The 21,280-nt window shown below is 36.9% G+C and overlaps 1 protein-coding gene across 1 annotated transcript in view; it reads right to left on the bottom strand.

Annotated features, from left to right (window-relative positions):
• Fmn2 (formin 2) overlaps positions 1–21,280 on the bottom strand; it is a 377,915-nt gene that overhangs the window by 81,598 nt on the left and 275,037 nt on the right. The window contains exon 14 of the mRNA XM_046432483.2: positions 20,519–20,611. Coding sequence (XP_046288439.1) covers positions 20,519–20,611 — 93 coding nt within the window. The remainder of the gene's footprint in view (positions 1–20,518; positions 20,612–21,280) is intronic.

The raw sequence follows: 21,280 nt of genomic DNA, 5'->3' as shown, positions 1-21,280 counted from the left end.
GATGGACATCATAATCCGAGGTACATGTATGACTGCACATATGGTGTGATGCTACATAGTGTACAACCAGAGAAATGAAAAGCTGTGCTGCAATTGTTTATAATGAATTAAAATGCATATTGCTCTCATATATACTTAATTAAAATAAATAATTAATAAAATAAAAACAATGTAGTAAAAAGGTTGACAAGGAAGAAAATTAGCAAACAACTTCTGATATATTTTTATAATGAAATATTAAGGTCATTTAGGAAAATGTACAAATTATTTTAAAGATCTTATAATGTTAAAAAAAACAAGATAGACTTATGTTTTTAACAATATTATAGGCTAGATATCTAAACAGTTTCACAGCAAACTTGGATTAAAAGACTGAATGCATGGCTGAGTTGGATAGAAAATAAGGAAAATTCTCTGAGGCCATAAAAGCAAACAGGAGCAGAATTCCAAAGAGGCGTAAACCAGCTCTACCCTTAGGTATCACTTTGGTTTGATGCCACACAGGAAAATTTTGAACAGGACTAAAATCTTTCTAGGTTCCCAGAGACATCTTGGGAAAAAAAACTCAAAAGTATCACCTCCATTAAATTAGACATTAAGGAAACATGTCCATCTCATGGCAGCTCTGGGTAGAAGGGGAACCTCCTCATATGAGTTCATAACCCCAAATGGGATCTTGCACTGTGCAGGGACACAGTGCATAACATGGGAGTCTAACCTGCAGGGCAAGAATTTATTTAAAAATAATTCTTGGTTGGTAGTGCCTCCTGATGATTAGCCAAAACAAACATAATGAGAAATAAAAACATAAAAGGGCCTGAGAGAAAAATTTAGATTAGAAACAAAGAAACAAAAAATTGGGTCCAAGTATAGTTGTCAATGCAACAAGGAAGAAGGATCAAGGCCTCCAGACGGCTGAAAGGAATTTACTTTGAACTCAGAGTTTCATAATTAGCAAATCTACTCTCAAAACTAAGTGTGATATGAAGATATTTCAACACAGACAAAAGTAATTTTCAACCTAGAGATCACGCGAAAGTAACTTTTAAAGGATTGACTTTGGAGTAGTAAAAAATATTAGAAGGCAGCAGAATTTGAAGAAATGGTGAGCAAAAATGGGATTGGTTAAGCTTAAAGCAAAAAGTGAATATATAAAACATAATACTTCTTTATTTTGGGAGTCATGAAATATAAAATAAAAATAAAATACTGGAAAGAATAGCATAGAAATAGGTAAGATTCATGTTAAAATAGTCTAACTACTTGAATTAATTGGAGGGAACTAAAAATAGCAACTTAAGACTTTGTTAAAGAATTGTGTTAATGGAAAAAAATTCTGTATGATGTCACTTATATGTAGTATCTAAAAAAAGAACAAAACTAAACCCCCAAAACAGAGTAGAAACAGAGTAAAAAGGTCAGGGATCAGGGGTGGGGAAAATGTGGAGACTAAAGTCAAAACTACATCGCTGCAGTTATGTAGGATGAATAAGGGATCCAGGTACAGTATGAAGAAAAGAGATGATGATACTGTTTCATATACTGGAAATTTACTAAGAAGGTCACGTTTAGATACTTTTACCACCATTCCAAATGTAACTATGTGAAATGATGTTAACTACAAGTTAACTATTTGACTGTAGTAATCATTTTACTATGAAAGTACCCATCAAAACCACTGTATACCGTAGACACAAGAAGAAAAGAATTGTGTTAAAATATCAATGTTGTGTATAAAGAATAAAAATACAGAAAATAACTTTCAAAGTAGTAAAGGGGAAAAAATTCATGAGCAGAAAGCCTTCAATCAGTCTATGGTAAATTATTTACAAAGATGGCCAAAATAATTATTTCTAACCTTCTAATCATGCCCCTTTGCAAAATGATATTTCTACTCTTCCTGTCTATGCAGGGAGAAGCCAGAGAAATATGGCCAGAGAGAGGAATGGAATAAAAAAGAAACAAAACCCAAATTAATATATTAATAAGAGAGTTCAGAACACTAACAGGTTGCAATTCTTTCTACAATAATTATATAAATTTTGTAGATTTTCAAAAAATAAGTGTGATTCACAAAATATAGCATAAAAAAACACAAAGACTTTGATAATAAATCTGCAAAAAAGGTAAAGAACTTAATAAAATTGAAAAACTTTTTAGATAGTCATCAAGAAACACAGATGTCAATCTTTATCATGTTCATAGATATAAATTCTTGCTATCATAAACATGTCAGTTTTATGGACTCTAAAAAATAATTGTGTCCAAATCCTAACAGATGATATTCTCCAACTCCACCCATTTACTGGCAAATGTCATAATTTCATTTTCTTTAAAGCTGAATAATATTCCATTGAGAAAAAACAAATATATATATATATATATATATATATATATATCATATTTTCTTTATCCATTTATCTATTGAAGGACACTTAGGTTGATTCCATAGTTTGGCTATTGTGAATTTGATTCTACAACATGTACACTCAGAAAAATGAGAAACTATATCCCATCTATGTTTGATATATCAAAGTATATACATGCATTCTTCTGTCATGTATAACTAATTAAAACAAATAAAAATAATAAAAAAGGAATGAAGACCTAAAAAAAATCCTAATATATATATATATATATATATATATACATATGTGTGTGTGTGTGTGTGTGTATATATATATATATATATATATATATATATATATATATATATGAAATTGATAACATTCCAAGAAGCATAACTCTCCTAAAGAAGGGATGGATTTAAACTTTGCACATTTCAAGACTAATTAGAAGGCTATAATAAATAAGGTGGGCCTGCGACCCACCGGCAGAAGAGGAGCAGCGACCTGATGAGAGGCAGAGCCACCCCCCACCCCCCGCGCCTGCCAGGTGACCACCGACAGAAAAGGCCCAGTGGCCCGCGGTGGGACAGAGCTTCCAATCACTCCTGCAAGGTAGGCGGGCCTGCGACCCACCGGCAGAAGAGGAGCAGCGACCTGCTGAGAGGCAGAGCCGCCCCCTCCCCCTGCACCGGCAAGGTAGAGGGAACTGTGACCACGCACAGAACAGGCCCAGCGGCCTGCTGAGGGGCAGAGCCACCCCCCACCCCCCGCGCCTGCCAGGTGACCACAGACAGAAAAGGCCCAGTGGCCCGCGGCGGGACAGAGCTTCCAATCACTCCTGCAAGGTAGGCGGGCCTGCGACCCACCGGCAGAAGAGGAGCAGCGGCCTGCTGAGAGGCTGAGCCGCCCACTCCCCCTGCGCCGGCAAAGTAGAGGGAACTGTGACCACGCACAGAGCAGGCCCAGCGGCCTGCTGAGGGGCAGAGCCACCCCCCACCCCCCACGCCTGCCAGGTAGGTGGAACTGTGACCACGGACAGAAAAGGCCCAGGGGCCCGCGGCGGGACAGAGCTTCCAATCACTCCTGCAAGGTAGGCGGGCCTGCGACCCACCGGCAGAAGAGGAGCAGCGACCTGCTGAGAGGCAGAGCTGCCCCCTCCCCCTGCACCGGCAAGGTAGAGGGAACTGTGACCATGCACAGAGCAGGCCCAGCGGCCTGCTGAGGGTAAGAGCCACCCCCTACCCCCCGCGCCTGCCAGGTGACCACCGACAGAAAAGGCCCAGTGGCCCGCGGCGGGACAGAGCTTCCAATCACTCCTGCAAGGTAGGCGGGCCTGCGACCCACCGGCAGAAGAGGAGCAGCGGCCTGCTGAGAGGCTGAGCCGCCCCCTCCCCCTGTGCTGGCAAAGTAGAGGGAACTGTGACCATGCACGGAGCAGGCCCAGCGGCCTGCTGAGGGGCAGAGCCGCCCCACACCCCCCGCGCCTGCCAGGTAGGGGAACTGTGACCACCGACAGAAAAGGCCCAGTGGCCCGCGGCGGGACAGAGCTTCCAATCACTCCTGCAAGGTAGGAGGGCCTGCGACCCACCGGCAGAAGAGGAGCAGTGGCCTGCTGAGAGGCAGAGCCGCCCCCTCCCCCCCGCGCCTGCAAGGTAGACGGAACTGTGACCACCATCAGAACAGGCCAGACCTGCAACCAAGAGACAGAACAGACCCAGTGGCCTGAGGAAGGGTAGAGCCGCCCCCCCCCCGCGCCTGCAAGGTAGGCGCACCTGCGACCCATTGGCAGTACAGCCCCAGAGGCCTGCAGAGGGGCAGTGCCGCTGCCTGCGCCTGCAAAGTAGACAGAACTGTGACCACCGACAGAACAAGCCTAGCGGCCCGCAGAGGGACAGAGCCGCCGCCCGCGCCTGCGAGGGAGACTTTGCAACTATACAAGACCAATATAAATATATAGGGGGAAAATTCAATAGCACAACAGTTTCACCAAGTAGAAAGGAACGGGAACAGTATGAAGAGACAAGGAAAGAAAGGACCACAAGCATTGCAGGTCAACTCAACGTTAGAAGAGGTAATAGCTGCAGCAGATGGAATGTCAGATAAAGAATTCAGGATATACATGCTTCAGATGATCTGGAGTCTCAAGGAAGACATCAGACAGCAAAATCAGACAATGAAAGATCACTTCAACAATGAATTACATAAACAAATCCAAGAAGCAAAAGATCAACTATACAGGGAAATAGAGGTTATAAAAAACAAACAAACAGAAATCCTAGAAATGCAGGAAGCAATAAGCCAACTTAAAAACTCAATTGAGAATACTACCAGCAGAGTAGAACACTTAGAAGACAGAACATCAGACAATGAAGATAAAGTATTTCAACTTGAAAAGAACACAGACAGCTCAGCAAGACTGTTAAGAAACCATGAGCAGAACATCCAAGAAAATGGGATAACATCAAGAGACCAAATTTAAGAGTCATTGGGATACAGGAAGGGACAGAGTTTCAAACCAAAGGAATGAGCAATCTATTCAATGAAATAATACGAGAAAACTTCCCAGACTTGAAGAATGAGACAGAACCCCAAATCCTAGAAGCCTACAGGACGCCGAATGTGCAAAATCATAAGAGACCCACACCTAGACACATTATAATGAAGATGCCCAACATACAGAATAAGGAGAGAATTTTAAAAGCTACAAGAGAAAGGAAGCAGATCACATTTAGGGGTAAGCCAATCAGGATAACAGCTGATCTTTCAACACAGACTCTGAAAGCTAGAAGATCCTGGAATAACATATTTCAAACACTGAAAGAAAATGGGTTCCAACCAAGAATTGTGTTTCCAGCGAAATTAAGCTTCAGGATGGAAGATGAAATTAAAACCTTCCACGATAAACAAAAGTTAAAAGAATTTGCAGCTAGAAAACCATCTCTTCAAAACATCCTTGGCAAAACATTACAGGAAGAGGAAATGGAAAATAACAATGAAAACCAACAGTGGGAGGTAGGACACTAAAGGGGGGAAAATAATCAAAGAGGAAAACAAACCATGTTTAGTAACATAAATAAACAAATATGGCTGAAAGAACAACCCATATCTCAATAATAACCCTAAATGTTAATGGCTTAAACTCACCAATCAAGAGACACAGGCTAGTAGAATGGATCACAAAACAAGACCCAACAATATGCTGCCTACAGGAGACGCATTTGATAGGAAAAGACATACATAGGCTGAAGGTGAAAGGTTGGGAAAAATCATATCACTCATATGGACTTCGGAAACAAGCAGGAGTATCCATACTCATATCAAATAAAATAGATTTCAAGCCAAAGTTAATCAAAAGGGATAAAGAGGGACACTACATACTGCTCAAGGGAACCATACACCAACAAGACATAACAATCATAAATATATATGCCCCAAACAATGGTGCAGCTATGTTCATCAAACAAACTCTTCTCAAGTTCAAGAGTCTAATTGACCACCATACAATAATCATGGGAGACTTCAACACACCTCTATCACCACTGGACAGATCTTCCAAACAAAAGTTGAATAAGGAAACTATAGAACTCAATAACACAATTAATAACCTAGACTTAATTGACATATATAGAATATACCACCCAACATCAAGCAGTTACACTTTTTTCTCAGCAGCACATGGATCCTTCTCAAAAATAGATCATATATTATGTCACAGGGCAACTCTTAGACAATATAAAGGAGTAGAGATAATACCATGCATCCTATCTGATCATAATGGAATGGAACTGAAAATCAATGATAAAAGAAGGAAGGGAAAAGAATACATCACTTGGAGAATGAACAATAGGTTACTGAACGATCAATGGGTTATAGAAGACATCAAGGAAGAAATTAAAAAATTCTTAGAGATTAATGAAAACACAGACACAACATATCGGAATCTATGGGACACATTGAAAGCAGTTCTAAGAGGAAAATTCATTGCTTGGAGTTCATTCCTTAAAAAAAGAAAAAAACCAACAAATAAATGATCTCATACTTCATCTCAAAATCCTAGAAAAAGAAGAGCAAAACAACAGCAAAAGAAGTAGAAGGCAAGAAATAATTAAAATCAGAGCTGAAATTAATGAAATCGAAACAAAAGAAACAATTGAAAAAATTGACAAAACTAAAAGTTGGTTCTTTGAAAAAATAAACAAAATCGACAGACCCTTAGCCATGCTAGCGAAGAGAAGAAGAGAGAGAACTCAAATTACTAACATACGGGATGAAAGAGGCAATATCACAACAGACACTTCAGAAATACAGAAGATAATCAAAAATTATTTTGAATCCTTATACTCCAATAAATTAGAAGATAGTGAAGGCATAGATAAATTTCTTAAGTCATATGATCTGCCCAGATTGAGTCAGGAGGATATAGACAACCTAAACAGACCAATATCAATTGAGGAAATAGAAGAAACCATCAAAAGACTACCAATTAAGAAAAACCCAGGACCGGATGGGTATACAGCAGAGTTTTACAAAACCTTTAAAGAGGAACTAATACCAATACTTTTCAAGCTACTTCGGGAAATAGAAAAAGAGGGAGAACTTCCAAATTCATTCTACGAGGCCAACATCACCCTGATACCTAAACCAGACAAAGACACTTCAAAGAAAGAAAACTACAGACCAATATCTCTAATGAACCTAGATGCAAAAATCCTCAATAAAATTCTGGCCACTCGGATACAAAAACTTATCAAAAAAATTGTGCACCATGATCAAGTAGGATTCATCCCTGGGATGCAAGGCTGGTTCAATATACGGAAATCAATAAATGTTATTCACCACATCAATAGACTTAAAAATAAGAATCATATGATCATCTCGATAGATGCGGAAAAAGCATTCGACAAAGTACAGCATCCCTTTATGTTGAAAACTCTAGAAAAACTAGGGATAACAGGAACATACCTCAATATTGTAAAAGCAATCTATGCTAAGCCTCAGGCTAGCATCATTCTGAATGGAGAAAAATTGAAGGCATTCCCTCTAAAATCTGGAACAAGACAGGGATGCCCTCTCTCAGCACTTCTGTTCAACATAGTTCTCGAAACACTGGCCAGAGCAATTAGACAGACGAAAGAAATTAAAGGCATCAAAATAGGAAAAGAAGAACTTAAATTATCACTATTTGCAGATGACATGATTCTATACCTAGCAGACCCAAAAGGGTCTACAAAGAAACTATTAGAGCTAATAAATGAATTCAGCAAAGTGGCAGGATATAAAATCAACACGCATAAATCAAAGGCATTCCTGTATATCAGCGACAAAGCCTCTGAAATGGAAATGAGGACAACCACTCCATTCACAGTATCTTCAAAAAAAATAAAATACTTGGGAATCAACCTAACCAAAGAGGTGAAAGACTTATACAATGAAAACTACAGAACCCTAAAGAGAGAAATAGAAGAAGATCTTAGAAGATAGAAAAATATACCCTGTTCATGGATAGGCAGAACTAACATCATCAAAATGGCGATATTACCAAAAGTTCTCTATAGGTTTAATGCAATGCCAATCAAAATCCCAACGGGATTTCTTGTAGAAATAGAGAAAGCAATCATGAAATTCATATGGAAAAACAAAAGACCCAGAATAGCAAAAACAATGCTAAGCAGGAAGTGTGAATCAGGTGGTATAGCGATACCAGACTTCAAACTATACTACAGAGCAATAGTAACAAAAACAGCATGGTACTGGTACCAAAACAGGAGGGTGGACCAATGGTACAGAATAGAGGACACAGAAACCAATCCACAAAACTACAACTATCTTATATTTGATAAAGGGGCTAAAAGCATGCAATGGAGGAAGGATAGCATCTTCAACAAATGGTGCTGGGAAAACTGGAAATCCATATGCAACAAAATGAAACTGAATCCCTTTCTCTCGCTATGCACAAAAGTAAATTCAAAATGGATCAAGGAGCTTGATATCAAATCAGAGACACGCCCGCCGTCTGATAGAAGAAAAAGTTGGCTACGATCTACATAATGTGGGGTCGGGCTCCAAATTCCTCAATAGGACACCCATAGCACAAAAGTTAATAACTAGAATCAACAAATGGGACTTACTCAAACTAAAATGTTTTTTCTCAGCAAAAGATACAATAAGAGAGGTAAATAGAGAGCCTACATCCTGGGAACAAATCTTTACTCCTCACACTTCAGATAGAGCCCTAATATCCAGAGTATACAAAGAACTCAAAAAATTAGACAATAAGAGAACAAACAACCCAATCAACAAATGGGCCAAGGACCTGAACAGACACTTCTCAGAGGAGGACATACAATCAATCAACAAGTACATGAAAAAATGCTCACCATCTCTAGCAGTCAGAGAAATGCAAATCAAAACCACCCTAAGATACCATCTCACTCCAGTTAGATTGGCAGCCATTATGAAGTCAAACAACAACAAGTGCTGGCGAGGATGTGGGGAAAAGGGTACACTTGTACATTGCTGGTGGGACTGCAAATTGGTGCAGCCAATTTGGAAAGCAGTATGGAGATTTCTTGGAAAGCTGGGAATGGAGCCACCATTTGACCCAGCTATTCCCCTTCTCGGTCTATTCCCTAAAGACCTAAAAAGAGCATGCTACAGGGACACTGCTACATCGATGTTCATAGCAGCACAATTCACAATAGCTAGACTGTGGAACCAACCTAGATGCCCTTCAATGGATGAATGGATAAAAAAATGTGGCATTTATACACAATGGAGTATTACTCTGCATTAAAAAATGACAAAATCATAGAATTTACAGGGAAATGGATGGCATTAGAGCAGATGATGCTAAGTGAAGCTAGCCAATCCCTAAAAAACAAATGCCAAATGTCTTATTTGATATAAGGAGAGTAACTAAGAACAGAGTAGGTCCGAGGAGCATGAGAAGAAGATTAACATTAAACAAGGATGAGAGGTGGGAGGGAAAGGGAGAGAGAAGGGAAAATGCATGGAAATGGAAGGAGACCCTCAGAGTTATACAAAAGTACATACAAGAGGAAGTGAGGGGAAGGGGAAAAATAATATAAGGGGGACAAACGAATGTCAGTAGAGGGAGCAGAGAGAGAAGAGGGGAGGGGAGGGGAGGGGAGGGGAGGGGAGGTAGTGGGGGAGAGGAAAGGCAGCAGAATACAACAGACACTAGTATGGCAATATGTAAATCAATGGATGTGTAACTGATGTGATTCTGCAATCTGTATATGGGGTAAAAATGGGAGCTCATAACCCACTTGAATCAAATTGTGAAATATGATATATCAAGAACTATGTAATGTTTTGAACAGCCAACAATAAAAAATTAAAAAAAAAAAAATAAATAAATAAAGCATAGAATATAAAACTAAAAATAAATAAATAAATAAATAAATAAGGCAGTAAACAGGTTTTATTATGAGGATAAACAATGCAATAGTGTGGAGAAAATCCAGGAAAACAATGAGAAGAGTCTACATGATAGAAATGACCTGCCTATTAACAGAGAAAAGATGGCTTATTCAACATGTGGTATTGAACAACTGAAACATCTGACAAAAAAATATTGATTTGTGTCAAAGACCATGGGGGAACTGTATTTCAAATAAATTGAAGGATTAAATGTGAAAATAAAAATATTAAAATATTTACAAGAAAATAGAGGAAACAGATATATATTTATAGTAGATAAGAATTCCTTAAATGAAGCAAAAATTATGTTGATAAACATTGAAATGTTGATAAATATAACTACAGAGAAATAAAGAACCCCTATTTATCAAGTCAGCAGAAGAAAAATTAAATGAAAAGCTCCAAAGTGGGAGAAGTGTTTGTAACAACTTAATTGGTTATGTTTTATATCCTAAATATCTAAAGAGTTTTTAAATAATAAGTAAAGGACACATTGATAGAAAAATAGCCAAAGACTCAAAAAGATATTTCATAGACAAGGAAACAAGTATAAACATGTGAAAATACATTATTTCTCATAAATGATCAGACAAATGAAAATTAAAAACTGAGTAGAATACTATTTTAAAGAGTAGATTGGGATTTAAAAAATTAAATCTAAGAATCAAGTACTGGCAAGGTTTTACACAACTGGAACTGTGCTGGTAGAAGTACAGATGAAACTAATTACTTTTAAAACATTTTGGTTTGATGTTGATGGCCTGAAGATTCACATACCTATGCCAGCAAATCCTTTCCTAGGTGTGTACCACAAAGGAGTTTACACACACACACTAGGAGTTGTGAACACAAATGTTCAGCTAAACATTTTCCATAATGGATATGAAATGAAAAGAAGAGGAAGGAAGATTATGGTTTTAACAGTGCTGCAAAGAATAAGAATTTAAAAAATAGAATCATATAAATAAACAGAAGAATCTCAAAAGTGATTTTCAGTATAGAAAAAATAACAAGACAAAGAAGATTATGTTTATATTTCCACTTATACAAAGCTCATAAACTCATAAATCAAAAGGTTACAATTTAAAGTTTTGGAAAAAAATCTGTAAGGAGAAAGCATAGAAATGATAAATGCAAAATTCAGGACAGGGGTCATCTCCAAAGGAAAACACAGGTATAAGACTGAGGAAAGAATAACAGAAGAGTTGAAGATAGTTTTCATGTTCTATTCCTTGAGCTGGGTATGTAGGACTGCTGATTTCATTATAATTTCAGACCTCATTTAGGCCATAACATATACACTCATCTATGACATAATCCTATTTTTGTTAAATAAATCAGCATTCTCCCAGCAGAGGCTGAACAAAGTGACACCCTACCTTCTTATTTCAGTAAACACACTGTAAACAAGGTTTCTTTCCCTCATCTACTCAATGCTTCATTTTTTTTGCATCTTTGTATGTTTTTTGTTTGTTTATTTGGTCTTTTCATGATTTAAGTTGTCCACTAAGTATTGTGTTAAAGAGCAAGCTATCCAGTGTTCCTAAATGCAAGAAAGCTATGACACACCTCACAGGCAAAATATACGTATGTTGAATAAATCAGGCATGAGTCACACACTGTTGTCGGTCCTGAGTTCAATGTTAGGAATTAACAATATATATTATGTAAGGTGCCTTAAACATAAATACACATAATACAAGTTTATGTATAGATCGATTGACAAATGTGACATCAGCCTTGCAGGACCCTAACCCTGCAAGAAGCAATGGTTCAGTATTCACTAATTCAATATTCACAGCAACTTTATAAAACAGAACTACAACAAATGATAAGAATCAACTATATCATATAAATAATGTTACACTTAATTTGTGTTACATATAATGAATATAAACATATACAAATTTTATCTTGTAAGTATATGTGTATGTGTGTGTATACATATATGCACAAACATACATGTCTTCTCTATATTATGTGTAATAAATATGAAACATACCTAAATATAAAATATTTCAAAATAAAAACTAAAGAGGCAGATCATATAAAACACACTACCATTCATAAAATGTGTATATGAAAATGTATATGAATATATACACATATGTTTATGCCTACTTTCTCTGAGAGGATACAAATGTGACATATCAGTGGTTAAAACAGAAGAAAAGAACAGTAAGGAGACTTACATTCTGCTATATATGTCTGGATTTTGTAATAGATGCATGCATTATTTAAATATTATCATCATTCATACAAAAAATTTTTAATGATACTTTAACTGAAAAAGTTCTTACATGATATTTTAAGAAAAAGAAATAAAAGCATAAGAAATAAAGCATAAGACCAAGCTCTCTATGTTGGATAATCACATGGGTGGCAATGTCCTTTATAACATTAGGAACAAAGGAGAGGCACAAGAAGTGAAGATCTTGAGTGGAAATAGCAATCACTCATTGAAGATACAGCATGGAACACACTGTAGAGATATTTAGTATGATGTGTCAGCAGGACCGTCCAAATAGAAACACACCGCTCAGCTGTTAAGAGCTCCCACTCTTCAGAGGCTCGTTGGTCAATCCTCACCCACAGCTGCAGAATGAATGATTGTAGCTAATAGAAATCTAACTCACAGAGAGAAATCATGGTAAAGTTTATTTTCAGAAGAGTCATTTCATAGTCACGCTTCTCAAATGTTAAGAGTGACATGAAAGGTACAAGAGAATCTAAAATGGAATCCTCATTTGTCAATGCACTAGGGGCTAGAGCTTTGTCTGGTGCATGGTGTCTGCACAATATTGCACTAATCCCTGAGTGTTCCATCTTCCAGTTCTGTTACTGGTGAACTTTTGACGTTAGCTGAATGTTTTACCTGAAATGGGACTCTTACTACAGTAGCATAATTTTTAAATTAAACTGTAGTATAGCTTCTCCTTTACTGTGTGATTTTAGTCAAGTAATAAGCTCTCTGAGATATTTTTCCTCATTGAGAAATGGAGATAATCATAATTACCTAGACTGCCATAAGAAGTTAAGAAATTAAAATCACATTGAGTTTAAATAAATTTTGGTTAATTTTTTAGCATAGCAGAAATAGTATCAAGTCTCAATAGTTATTATCACACAGATAGTGAGTACAGAACAATTAATTGCTTAAAAGACAATTAAGCTTTTGTTTCAATTTCAAGTGGTCAATGAAAGATTGCCTTAAAAAGTCAAATTCCCCTCTTTAATGAAAAAAGTTTTTAATGATACTTTAACTGAAAAAGTTCTTACATTTTCAGAAAAAGAAATAAAAGCAACACCAAACATACTTACCCTGAATATGGAACATTGCTTATAGGATGCCCTGGGTTCAGTTTCTGACACAGACTTCTCACTCTTTGGTATAATTAATAATCACTGCTTTCACTGATGGAAAGGCATAGCCGCTTTCCTCTGAGTTCTGCTGACTAGGGACAAAATATAAACCCCAAAATGCTTTCTTTTCTTTTTAGGTATAGTATTGCTAATATTAAAGATTGTATATCTAAGACTTGAGGTTCAACACCCTTCTAATTACAAGCATGTGATAACAAATTCATGCATTTTCATCTTGGTTCTTGATATGGTTTGGATATTAGGTGTACTCAGAACATTATACGTGAGACAACGCAACGCAAGAACATTTAGGGGTGAAATTGAGGCAGAAGATAGATCCCAAATGCAGCCAGGATAAGGGCCTTGGAGGTGAGGGGGACATCATGCCAAATTGAAAGGAGACACCAGGTCTTAAAGATATCTTATGACTCGCTGCTCCCTGCAACCATTAATAACAAGGCCTTCTTCTGGTCTAGAATCCCTGTTTCTGTTCCTCACAGCTGCAACTACAGCAGCCCTTCCTTAGTTACCCTGGCCCTTACTCCTAGCAACAGCTGAACCCAGGCAGACCCCCTACCTGAAATGCTTCCTCTTTCTAAAAGTCATGTCAAAACCACTAGGTGAGACCCATCCTCTTAATTATGTAAAAAAAGAATTGAAATTATGCACTTCTGATTGGCTTATTAAATTCAGAGTTTATAGAGCTTGATTGGTCCATGCTGGCATCCCTCACCTCACCAATCACCTTTGTTGAGCCATCAGATATGCCTTTAAAAACTCCGAGACAATAGATACCCACTGGCTTCCCTGTCCTGGGGCTCCTCTCTTTGGGGAGTTCTACTTTCTTTCTTTCTATTACTCAAATCAATCCTGTTATTTTGCTCTTACCCTTGTGTCTGTGGCTTTCATTCCTCAAATTTGTGAGACAAAGAACCCGACTATCTAGATCCAATGCTACAAAATGATTGGGTTATGAGAGCCTTAAGCTTATCAGTGGATTAATCCACTGATCTGGATAACTAGGCAGTAACTCCAGGCAGGTAGGGTGTGGCTGGAGGAGGTAGGTCGCTGGGGAGTGCCTTTTGGGTTTCTATTTTGTCCCTGGTGAGCAGAGCACTCTCTGCTTCCTGGTGGCCATGTCCTCAGCTGCTATCCTCTGCCATACTCTTCCACCCTGATATTCTGCTCACCTTGAGTCCAGAGCTACGGAGTCAGTCATCTTTGGTCTGAGACCTCTGAAACTGTGAGCCAAATAAACTTTTTCTCATCTTATTGTTCTTGTTGGGTCTTTTGGTCATAGCAATGGAAAAGCTGACTAATACAGTTCTATTCCTCTACAGGAATTTTTCAGCTACATTTTACTGTGCTTCATTTAAGGAGGAGAGGATTGGGAAAAGGGGGAGCTATAGAGAGTGGGGTTTGTGAAAAATCCCATTAGCTATTTTTGATTTATAAAATCACAGTAGGGACTTCACAACATAGCAAGTGCAGAAACACCCCATTCTCTTTATTAAGTTTTAAAATACAAATGTATCAAAATGGATCAACTGAGTAAAAACCCAGTGAAGGCCAACAAAAGGAGGCTCCTATTTCTTTTCCTAGGACTCCAACACAAGAAGATATATATATAAAAGCAAGTCAACAAACATCTAAGGGAGCTCAGCAATAACATAATTTTGTACAACTTGGATTCAGAAACAAAGGGGAAGAAAGAGTGTGCTGAGTTTTGAGAGAAATATTAGAAAAGCATGAGGTTCTCTAGAAACTCACTTATCTCATCTTGTTTATCTCCTGTTTTCTTCAGCTACTTAATAAAAAAGGTAAAAAGAAAAACTGATGATGCTCACAAATAAATGCTTAATAACTCATCTGGAGATTAAGAATTTTCTTCATCACACATGCACAAAAAGAAAATCATCACATAGGATGACATAAAGTAGAGATAAGTTCAATTTTGGTAACTTAGATTAATTAAGCCAAGCATTTATGCATCTAGTACAGTTGCCCCACAATAACTTCAAAAATTGCTGCCCACTGATATCATTCTACTTCCTCACTTCTCTTAAATTTCAAAGCTCAAAAAATATTCTTACTCATAATCCTAAATGTTATTCAATACATTTGAATAGGTACCACTAAGATAGTCTCCATCTTCCAGAAACCCAGGCTTCCACACAACAGCCTGTCAATTTTCCTCCTATTTATCTGACTACTAACATGTGTGGGTGGTGGAGTCTCTTCCTCTCTTCATCCTATAAATGTGGTTCTCTACCAGAATGTTATCCCTGCCTATTTTCCTTATCATCCTAGGTGATAACATCCACTCAATATCATCTCCCATAGGATATCCTCAATCTCAGTCCTGTATGCTGAGTCCAACTCATATACCCACTTGCCCACTGGGCATACCCAGTTGTATGTTTATACATAGGTAATCATGCTCATCATTCAAATATTTTTCAATATTGGTTGAGCATCCTAATCTGAAAACCCACACTCCAAAATGTTCCCAAATCTGAAACTATTGAGGTTTGGGATTTTGGAGTGTTTTGGATTTACAAAGTAGGATGTTCAACTGGTAAAATCTCTACAAAGATTTCAAAAACTGAAATTAGAAACACTTCTGACCCCAAGAATTTCAGATAAGGAATATTCAACTCATAATCATCTCAGTGATTAGCAATACCACTCACTCAGCCACTCAAATATGAAATCTGGACAAATATGTATCTTCTGTGTCCACCTGGTTCTAATTGTGTGTTCTCTTTGGCACCATCACATCTTCCTTACCACAGGGCCACACATTTCTCCAACGCTTTATGATAAGAATCTTATATCAAAGTCCAAACTGCCACCATTTAGTCCTTCTGCATTGTTGCCAGTTTAGGGAGGACTGCCAGTTTAACCTCTTAAATCTCTAATCTTATGCTCCCCAAGATACTAGGAAGCCCAATTTCCTCAGCCAGGAATACTTAAGTCCACACTGCCTGGTCCCTGGGGTTTCTCTGTTCATTCCAATGCAGGGCACCAGTGTCTTCTAAATTCACAGAAGAATAGAGAACCACTCAGTTCTCCCCACTATGCAAATACTAAGTTTATTCATGAGTTCCCTCTTTGCATAGTACTTTTTACTTTCTTTCATTTGAATTCTCCCACTCCCAAGTCAAATCTCTGAAAAGCAAGTATCACAGGCACTAAAAAGGCTTGCCCTTTACATAGGTATATAACTTCCTGTAGTTTTATGCTCTTTAATACAAAAGTACATCTGAGTGGTATCAAAAACAACAACAAAATTCAAGCTGAGAAGAAAAAAAATGCCATTGCTGAGGACAGACAAGTACATGCAAAAGTGGATTTCTATATGAAGACAGAACTATCAGGTCCAGAGCACACGTAGAAGATTTGTTGTTGATGAGAGCAGGATTTTTCTTGACTGTAATGAGAGATATGTAGGAAGCAGGGGTTTAGATGATGCTGGTCTGGAGATGTGCTGGTAGGAAGGCATGGGGGAAGCTTTTATGTAAGCTTTCCTCAGTGAAGTGTGAAGGGAGGTTGTCATTATAGTCACAGGCACTCAGTAGAGGAAAGTGGGAAGCTTGAGAGGAGACAATATGAATTATCTCAGAAACTGAAAAAGGAAACTGCATAGGAAATCTTACAGCATTAGTGAGTAGAAACAAATTTCAATGGCTGATCAGTAGTCCTGAGTTAAAGGTGACACCAGTCACGTTTCACTGTAAGGCACTCTCTAACTCCAAAGCAAATGTTCTCTGCTTTTAGACAGAGATAAAGAGGTGAGCTTAGGGAGGATTGCTGTCCTTTTGCTTGGTTAAAAAGATTTAGAGTACTACATGCTGGGCATCACTCTGCAGGAACACAGGGAGAAGCAGAGCAAAGCTTCTCTCTCAATGAAGCTCATATTGTTAAGGAATAAATACTTAATGCAATTGCACACAATAATCAGTGTTATAAAGAACATAAAGCTGGGTAGAAATCAGAACATTATTTGAGTGAGTATATTCTCCCAAGGACAGAACAAAGCTACACTTTATAAATACTTAATGTCTTAAAGCAATAGGGCTTAATCTTCTAAAGTCACCTATTTTAGAGTAAAAAAGAGGGACATTCAAAAGAAGTGGGTATTTTAACAGAGTCCATGAAATCTTGGCTTGAGTAGAACTAGTAGGGCAGGCAGGGAAAATTAGGATGAATCAGTAGGTTTGGGGGCTAGACAAAGATTGCTAGAATGTGGTCCACAGACCACACAATAGCTGAAGTACAAGGTTAAGAGATGTTTCTGTTATGCTGTGGGAGCTAATGCAATAATAATAATAAAAAAATTTGGCCAGTATTAGAATAGTCTGCCTTCTGAATTGTTCAAGAGATTTTAGATTTTAAGAATGAGTCACCTTAAAAAAGACTTTGAGGCCGGAGTTGGCGCACACCTGTAATCCCAGCAGCTTGGGAGGCGGAGGCAGGAGGATAGCAAATTCAAAGCTAGCCCCAGCAATTTGGTGAGGTGCTAAGCAACTCAGTGTGACCCTGTCTCTAATAATAATAATAAAAAAATACAAAATAGGGCTTAGGATGTGGCTCAGTGGTCAAATGTCCCTGAGTTCAATCCCTGGTACCCACTGTCCCCTGCAAAAAAAAAAAAAAAATGACTTTGAGGTGGGCGTGGCAACGCATGCCTACAATCTCAGAGACTTGGGAAACCAAGGCTGAAGGATTACAAATTTAAGGCTAGCCTCAGCAACTTGAGAGACACTATCCCCAAAATAATGATAAGATAAAAAGAACTGAGGTTATATCTTAGAGGTTAATCTCCCCAGGGTTCAATCCTCAATATCCCTCCTTTCCACCAAAGACTGTGATAAGATATATAAAAACATGAATATATGAATATATGAATATATGCCTCTGTAAGTTAATTTGAACAAAGATTGATGTAAGAATGCTATTTATTATTGATAAAAGCTTATTTATGAGCAAAGAATTGGCATATATTATTTTTACTAAAGTGGAATGTTCTTTGGTTTATAAATTTGATTTTAGAATTTTTCCTGGTAATTAGAAGAAATCTAGGGTAAAATTTGCTACATTTAAAAAAATTTATAAGAGAAACACATTTTGAAATCTATTGTTTTCACTATATGTCAATGAACATAGGTTCAAAAACAACTATTCTCGAAGCTGGTCTTATTCTCAAAGCTGAAACTTATTGTTTCACATTTTTTGACACATTTTTGATCTACATAAGTTTTTCCAAAGGATTTTTTGCCTGTGGTTTGTATTGTTATTCTCTTTTAGATATTGTAGAATGTAAGATCTACTAAGAAACAAACATTTTCTTATTCACCCCTACAAGCCATATTCAAAACAATGCCTGCATATGTGATACATTTTTTTTTGTGTGTGGTGCTGGGGATCAAACCTAGGCATGCACTCTACCATTGAGCCATATCCTCCAGTCCTTGCCCCCAATTTTTTCATGAACAAATAATCACAGAACACTTGAACAAGACTAGAGAAGAAATAAAAAAAAGCAGTTGAAAGTGGTGAAAGAAGAACAATGAAGAAAGACTCATCTTGTATAACTTAAAGGCAAAAAGGTGACGTGTTCCATACTTAGAAGCATGTTATTACCCTTATAATAGTAATGTTTTCATTTAACATACAAAAGTATAAACTTAAAGGTATCTGAATTTCATAGTAAGGAGGTTAAGTAAATCTTGGAGGATCATTAAAATCTAGAGATGTTTGTCCATTTAGTGTGACTAAAACTGGCAGTCCTGTTTTCCCCACAAGTGAATCATTAGACAAATCCCAAGGGCATTGTATCATAAATGATCATCAAAGATGATGGCTGATCATCTTGGTTTATAAGCATAATTCCTAAATTGTAAGAGATTGCTATTCATGCTTTGAAAATGACTGATATTCAGTGATGAAAACCAATTTAAATGTTTGGTCTATAAACTACAGATTCAAAATATCATGTAATAAGTCATATATAATGTGAACAATAATATGTATCACTTATTTACAGTTTACACATTAAACTCAGCAAATTGCTTGCTTTTTTAAAAACATTTCCTAGGATAACTTCTCAAAAAGCCACAAATTAATTTCATACTTTTACCTATATATATTTTTTAAGTTATCTAATTTTTTTAAGTTACATATTCTTGATCCTAAAATTACACTGGATGGAAAAGTCAAGACTTAGTTTTATTTCACTATTAAGAATGCAATCAGTATATAGTATTCTCTTGGTAGGACTAACGATTTGGGTTCAAGGACTCTTCAGAACTCAGTGTAGTTTCCACTCTAGGTCATGAGGAGCTCTGAATTTGAAAATGACAATCACTTTGAATATGAATCTCAACAGAGTTCTGTTTCAATCTTCATGATTATCTTAAATGATTAAATAGTATTTTCCCATCTAAAAAAAGCTGTGCTTACGTTTAACAAAATGGTAACATGACTCATTCATTGTAAATCATCATTAATGACACTTGAACAAACTATTAAAAACCATAGCCTAATATGCAGAGGATGGAGCCAATCTTCAGAGTGCTACTTGGCCTCAGTTTCATGCCATGTCAGCCTCCAGGAGAATTCCTGAAAGAGCAAGAACTTTCCCAGAGCATGGCATGATACAAATCTGATCTTCAGAAGAGATGTAACATTCCAAAGTAGAAATGTTTTGAGTAGTAAATGCTTTGATATAATTGTAAGTTTCAATTCAAACAGCAGGACTTTTAATAGATCTTTTCCCTCTTAAAAAGAAAATGTTTCTTTAGTATCTTCTGAATTTTTCCATTCCTGCTTATCTCGTAGGAATGTAAGAAGCATCAATGAGATAATATTTATAAAGTTTTTAAGCTCCCTCGAAGAAAAGTGTTAAATATCCAGAGGTATTAGTGTATCCTAAGAAAAATAGCAAATAATGTTCTGAAGAGCTGAAAAACATCAGTATGCTTTGTTCTTTGGGTATAATGTTTTGACACACCAAATAAATACCAGATTGAACTGAGGTCATAAGCATAGTTAAAAGAATATCTAATATTCTATAACAGAAAGAAGAGAATTTTTAATGTCTTTAAAAATACAAGCTATATTAACTATTATCAAGTACATTTACTGTCATGAAAAAAAAATAATTTCTTTAGAAAGTAGCATGTTTAGCAAATTGCTAGCCTCTCACACCTCTATGACTCATGATTAAACAGGCTCATGAATCTGTTTTTTTTTTTGTAATGTCAATATAATCCCTTTTAAACCAATGTGTATTTTTAAAAAAGTGCCTTCAATATTTCTGCTAAAAAGGGAGGAAAACACCACATCTCTTTGCAATTTACCTTGAATAATAAATTGTTCCATGTTTTCTTTGAAAGGCTGCATGTGCTCTTTAGAGGAGACTTGGTATACTTTCCCAGCTTCAACCTCACAGGCTGAAATGAGACAGAGAAAGAGAGAGAGAGAGAGAGAGAGAGGCAGGCATTATTTAGAGAATTACACTGCTAATGAAACATTATAACAATTTTAAAACATATTAGCTGAAGTTTGAAAATCCTCTTATCCACCTTAATTGGCATAGGTTCTGCATATATTTTGGAGACATCAAAATACTGACATGAGAGGCCTATGATTAAGATTTTCTTTTAGAGAATTGTAAAAAGAAGTTTATCCATAATTAAAATCCAAATTTCTGAAAAAATAACAAAGAATGACAGTAATGGTGAAAGTTGTATAGGAACCAATAATTACGTGACATCTGTTGCATGCAAAATGCTTTTTACCTATAATTTAATTTAATCCTTAGAACAAGTCAGTGAAATAGTCATTATTACCCTCTTATAGCTGAGGAAGTTAAGGTGTAAATAAGGTACTAATTTGCTGAAGGGTCTGGTCTACAAATATAAGTGGCAGATTTGCAATTGATATTCTGATCTGACACCAAAGTTGGGCCACCTTCCTTATCTGTAGCATTGTGAAGGTCTTAAGGTAGTCTTCAGAGAAAAGTGAAAAGCAGATATATGAAACACAAAACTTTGGCCAAATTATTGTTTAACTCAGGAAAACATACTCTTACTACCATTCATGCAGTAAGATTGCCAATT

The sequence above is a fragment of the Marmota monax genome, unplaced genomic scaffold (assembly GCF_021218885.2).
Source record: "Marmota monax isolate L192 unplaced genomic scaffold, Marmota_monax_Labrador192_F-V1.1 WCK01_AAM20220418_F8-fsc00090, whole genome shotgun sequence".
In the NCBI taxonomy this organism is placed as follows: Eukaryota; Metazoa; Chordata; class Mammalia; order Rodentia; family Sciuridae; genus Marmota; species Marmota monax.
This window is presented reverse-complemented; position numbering and strand designations above follow the sequence as displayed.